This window comes from Salvelinus namaycush, chromosome 34 (assembly GCF_016432855.1).
Source record: "Salvelinus namaycush isolate Seneca chromosome 34, SaNama_1.0, whole genome shotgun sequence".
In the NCBI taxonomy this organism is placed as follows: Eukaryota; Metazoa; Chordata; class Actinopteri; order Salmoniformes; family Salmonidae; genus Salvelinus; species Salvelinus namaycush.
In genome coordinates, this window is record NC_052340.1 from 34,475,400 (window position 1) to 34,480,901 (window position 5,502).

The window sequence follows — 5,502 nt, forward strand, 5'->3', positions numbered from 1 at the left end:
ATTTAGCTTCTGCTATAACAACATAAATCACTCTAATGACATTTCACAATAAGCATTTTTCCTCCATTCTAGGCTATGGCTAAATGCATTGACTTTCGTTTGTGGGTCGAAGCGATTTATTCTCTGATATTCAAAATACATTAAAGGACTATTTGTTTAGGTTAAAAATAACAAATTGGTCGCTTGGTTGTCTGTGTTTAAACGAGAGATGCTATACACAGTTCAATACGTTATATAGGCTCATATGTAAATCTAGTCTCCAGTTATGGAAAATGCCCACACAGAAAGCTAAAAACGTTAACCATTATGGTTTCTGTTGGGCTGCATGTATCTACATTTTGCCTCATATACGTGTGATTACAAAGGTGGGCTAAAGCGTTACACCATTCTTTTCAACCGAGGCCCTTCAGCTGAAAGTAAAACGATGCAAAAGTGGCACTAGGCCTATTGATTAACATGCACCTGCTGATAGTATGATTAAACTGCTTTATATACAAGGGCTGTTTATCAGCAGTGCTTCAAGGCATAGACTATAACTGGGAAAACACTATATAGGTCAATAAGTCATGAGTTTCATTTTCATCATAATGATCTTCTCCAAGCGTACAAACGACAAGGACAGGTGCTCTTTTCGTGACTCACCTTGCCCGCACAATGAATAACGATTTAAGGAAAGGGTCACAATATCCTCTGTTCGCATCACTTTTGAATCCATACAAGCATATCAAGCAAACACGTATTTGCTTATAATATATTAATGGCAACTTGTGCTAACTTGTATGTATAAAAATCCTCCCAAGGATTGTTTTGTATGTAATGAATTAAATGCAATTGCATTTTATCGAACTTAACTGAATAATGCACATATTGTCAAATTTACTAGGCAATTTAGTTTAGTAAGCAAGCATAATTATTTTGGGACTAATCCACAAAAAAATATGGAATATTTAAAATGTAGCAACACTGTTGGACACCACAACTCAATTTCTCACCGATGGTTAGTGTGTAATATGCGTGTCATGAAGGACGCTGCGATGGGGCCAAGGACGTTGTTTAACAGTTGCTATGGAGCGGGGGTGGATCAAGGTGAATGATATACGTTTGCATGATTACTGTCTACAGTCATATAAGGATCTTGTCAGTCTAAAATAAGGCTCGAACCTAAACTCACTGAAAGTGGACATGACATTCAGAAGATCCTATTGCATAACCGAAAACCTATATGACCCCATATAGGCTTGGTGGTATCAGCAGCCTATCGTAAAATCGAAAATAATGGCAGAATTGTTGAAAAGGAATTAGTTTCAGAGCTGCAATAGTGATATGAATGTTATTCATAATTATCAAAACAATGAAAATGCTATTATGAAATTATTAATCCTTATATTTTTTAAATCATCATTGTAAAAACGTTTTAAACCATACAATAGTCACCCGATAACTCTTCGAGTATGAACCTGAGTGTTATAAAATTGATAATAGGTGGAAGAGGGTTGAGAATAGACGTGTATTGAAAGCGTTTCACTCGTCACCACGTCTCTCTTTTCAAGAGCGTCACTGCCCCAAGGGTTGGCAACAGCTCTCTTGGGCCTCACGAGGAAGTGCACGTAGGCCTACATCTGATTCAGCGCGTTCAGACAAAAACGACAAGGTTGGATAGACGTGTGTAAAGTTATAGCATCATTCTCCAGTGATAGCCCATAGCAATTTTGGCATCAACATGAAACATCGTTTCAATCTAAGCGGATGTATTTGTTTTGTAGCCTGTAGGTCGGTTAATTGTAGGGATTGGAGAGATTGAAATACGTTTTAAACGTTCACGACACGACATATTGCCTACAGGCTTACGTTTTATGTTTTACGGTTTGTTTAGCAAAAGATGCTGGAAAACAGTATGGTGCCATCCATTACTTTACGCTCAACCCAGCCCACTCGCACGTCACTTGTCTTAGCTCATATGTAAGAAATGCTCTTAGCTCAAATGAATACAAATAGCTTGATTTCCAGCAGTTAGGCCCATAAAGGTCTAGACCATATAAGTTGAAAATATTTGGCCAACATGCCTTAGGATAATTTATTCGAATATCTGGACAACCCAACTGATAGCCAAGCAAGGTGTAAGACACGTCAGTCCACGTCAATCTTTAGATACGAATCGTGCAGTAATGGTAAACTCCATAGTGTAACAGAACATTTGTTTTGGGTGGATGCCAAAATTATTTCGAATTCATCCATGACCAAACTCCTTGGTTCACCAAATTCACCTTATTGTAAATGATAATAACAGGCCATAATAATAATCATAATAACAATAATAATAACATTAATTTATAATAATAATAATACAGTAGTAATAATCAAGTGCCACTGCGCAATTATGCATGAGCAGTTAATATTCACATAGAGAAAACCCTCCATGCTCCTTGGAAAAGCTCACTGAGCTGAAGCCACAATTAGTTTAAACACATAATGGAGGTTAGCCTACATCATATGGGGATAATGATTAAATGGAATGACTGTGATGGCGACCCTTAACTTCTGCAGCATCTGTTTCTGCTAAGCATTCGCACTCGGACTGCCAAAATACCCTCTAAGAAGTTCACAACGTCTTCTTAAACACGCACAGCTTTTTCTTTGATTTTCTCTCTTCAATTGTTGCACTCTGCTGACAAATGAGTTGCCGTGGATGTATTTGGTAACTCTAATAATGAATGTAGACTATTCAGATAAAGCAGAAGTTCACGCTTTCATTTTGGCCAATAGTTGCAATGCATGCAAGGTCCCAGAGCAGGCCACGCTGTTTTCATGTGTTAAGCAACAGGGTTGGCACTGGAATCAAACGAAGGTCTAATTAATAGCTTAGCAGCTCTAATGGTTTAGAATTAAATGGCATTTCCCAAAACTACTTTCGAATGGAAGAATATATATTTAGTGTATAAAACTGAAATATCCAACCAACTCCCCAGTAAACTAAACTTCAGCTAAACTGTACAAAAGTATTAGGACTTATCTACTAGATATTTGGAGATGTTTTACGCAAAGGATTTACATTCCAAAAATGTTGAAATAACTGGAATTTAACATTAACATTTTCAAGACAAAAATACACATTCGGGTTTAGACCTAAGTGAACAACTTTCACGGATAGAATTCCAATTAACTTCATCTGTGGAATGTATAGTTCTAAGCCTACATTGCAAGCCTGATAATAATGGCCATGCATTTGTTTAGTGATAGACCACATAATAATAATATTATTAATAATAATAATAATGATCATAATATTATCGTTGATAATTGTTGAAATTTGTGGTTAGACAATACCGTTTTTGCACAAATAACGATTAATTCATGACCAATGTTTTACGTTGAAAGAAATACAAGTTTATTAAGAAATTCAAAATACTAGAAAAAGAGGGAAAGGTGCTAATTTAACATGGTCCCAACATGTATGAGACAAAAATAATTACGTTTATAAAAAACAAGAAAGGTAAAAAAAATCTGGCACTGGACTGAATGTTATCGGAAACCAAAACATCTCTATCAGAGGTCACGAAGCCTAAAAAGTCAATGACCCCAGAAGTAACACATCTTTGGTATTGCTCCTTCTGACGGTGCTCTATCTCCCCACCTGCATCCCGAGTAAGAACTGTGACACCGTAATAAAAAAATTAAAGACAGGCTAAAGAATCAACATTTCACCTGGGCTTGCTGGAGTCCGCTCAGTGCACTATACTGGTTCAAATACGTAGGAGTTCTAATTAAATTATCACTCGTTCAGGTGATGTTTAAAATTCCAAGACAGGGAGAGGGCTTTGTTTGTTTGTTTTGTTTTCATGGAATTCGTATCCCCGTGAATAGGGAACTGGTCGGATTTGACAAATATAACATACAATAGCACGGCCTTCTGTCCAATGCAACAAAAAAGTTCTGCTACCTCGTGCTTAGTCGTGACCACTTAATCTCACAATTTCAAGTTTTTGAAAATTCTCTCACCATCCCCACTTGTATGTCTTTCCATATGGATTTTCAGTACATTATTTGGATCAAAAGAGCCCGTCATAGTATTGTCTCTTCAAAAATAATTTTGTTTCTGGTTTGAATACACAGGAATAGACTTATTGTCTTTCTCTCACAAGAGTCAATTTTACAGGTGGCCCTCTGGTAAACTTTAAATGTCAATTCTCGTGTGTAACGCGGAGTGTTTGCTCTCGTGATCCCAATACGAACAGTGCATCATGGAGAGCTCGGTAGGCTGGCGGGAGCAGGCGAACTGCAGGCCACCTCCGTTGCTGGAGGAGACCGGGGGCGGCGCAGCGGTCGCGGGGCTCAGCTGCTGGGCATGGTGAGCGTGCGGGTGGTGGTGATGGCTCATGCCATTATAAGAGTTCACCATGCTGGGGAGACCCATGCTTTGCACCCGGGAGTACGGGTTGTATGAGGAGGGAGCGGACAGTCCTTTCACATTTACTGGACTCACGTTGCCACCGGCCATCTGACAGGAGGTGTAGGACATCGGGGTGGGCGGCTGGCCCAGCGACCACGAGTTGTTCATGAAGCTGGACTGCAGGTACTTTGGAGGGGACAGGTAGCCGTACCCATCACCGCCGAAGAGGGATTTCCCGGGCTGGAAATGGGTCGGTGGAGGTCTGAAGGGACGTTTCATTCGACGTCTCCTTCTGTAGTTTCCCTTCTCGAACATGTCCTCGCACGCCGGGTCAAGGGTCCAGTAATTCCCCTTTCTCTCGCCGCCTCCCTCGCGAGGAACTTTGATGAAACATTCGTTCAGACTCAAGTTATGCCGGATACTGTTTTGCCAGCCTTTCTTGTTTTTCTCGTAGAAAGGGAATTTGGTGATGATATACTGGTAAATACCAGATAGAGTCAGGCGCTTCTCTGTGCTCTCCCGGATGGCCATGGCAATGAGAGCCACATACGAATATGGTGGTTTTTGAGACGGGTCCGTTTTCTCCGAACCCTTTTCCTGGACAGGTTCCTCCTTGGGTCGCTCCTTATCCTTCGCGGTGTTGGTGTCGTGGACCATCAGGGCCATTGCGTCATCCTCTGGGTTTTGGTAAGTGTCCATCATTTCGCACACCAAAACAAAAACAAATCCAGCACAAATAAAGAACAACAAACGCGATTAACTACACTTGCAGAAAATTATTTTAGCCGTAGCACCTCAAAATGGACTCCAATACAAAACTCTGACGCTGCCTCCTTAACGTTTAGCGCGCAGAGAAATCCGTGTTTTGAGCCACAGTTTGTGACTTGTTAGGCACTAGCCTCTCCTCTAGAACATACTTTCTCCCAAACTGGTTTGTGATGGAAGCGCAGCCCAGGTTGTGGTTTGATTCCTCTCTTAGCCCAGCCCTTTTCGCTTTTTTTTCCACAGGCAGGCGGTAGGCCTGCTAGTGGCCATAGATCTACAGTGCGTCGTGCGACGTACTGCTCTGTGATTTGAGCGCATTGGACGAGTTCCGCCTCTGTTGGTTTACAGCT

General features: G+C 40.6%; 1 protein-coding gene across 1 annotated transcript; it reads right to left on the reverse strand.

Annotated features, from left to right (window-relative positions):
- Nucleotides 1-4,171: 4,171 nt before the first annotated feature.
- LOC120028875 (forkhead box protein L2-like) lies at nt 4,172-5,092 on the reverse strand. The gene has a single exon (XM_038974125.1). The coding sequence runs from the start codon at nt 5,087-5,089 to the stop codon at nt 4,172-4,174; it is 918 nt and encodes a 305-aa protein (XP_038830053.1). The 5' UTR covers nt 5,090-5,092.
- Between the last annotated feature and the right edge of the window lie 410 nt (nt 5,093-5,502).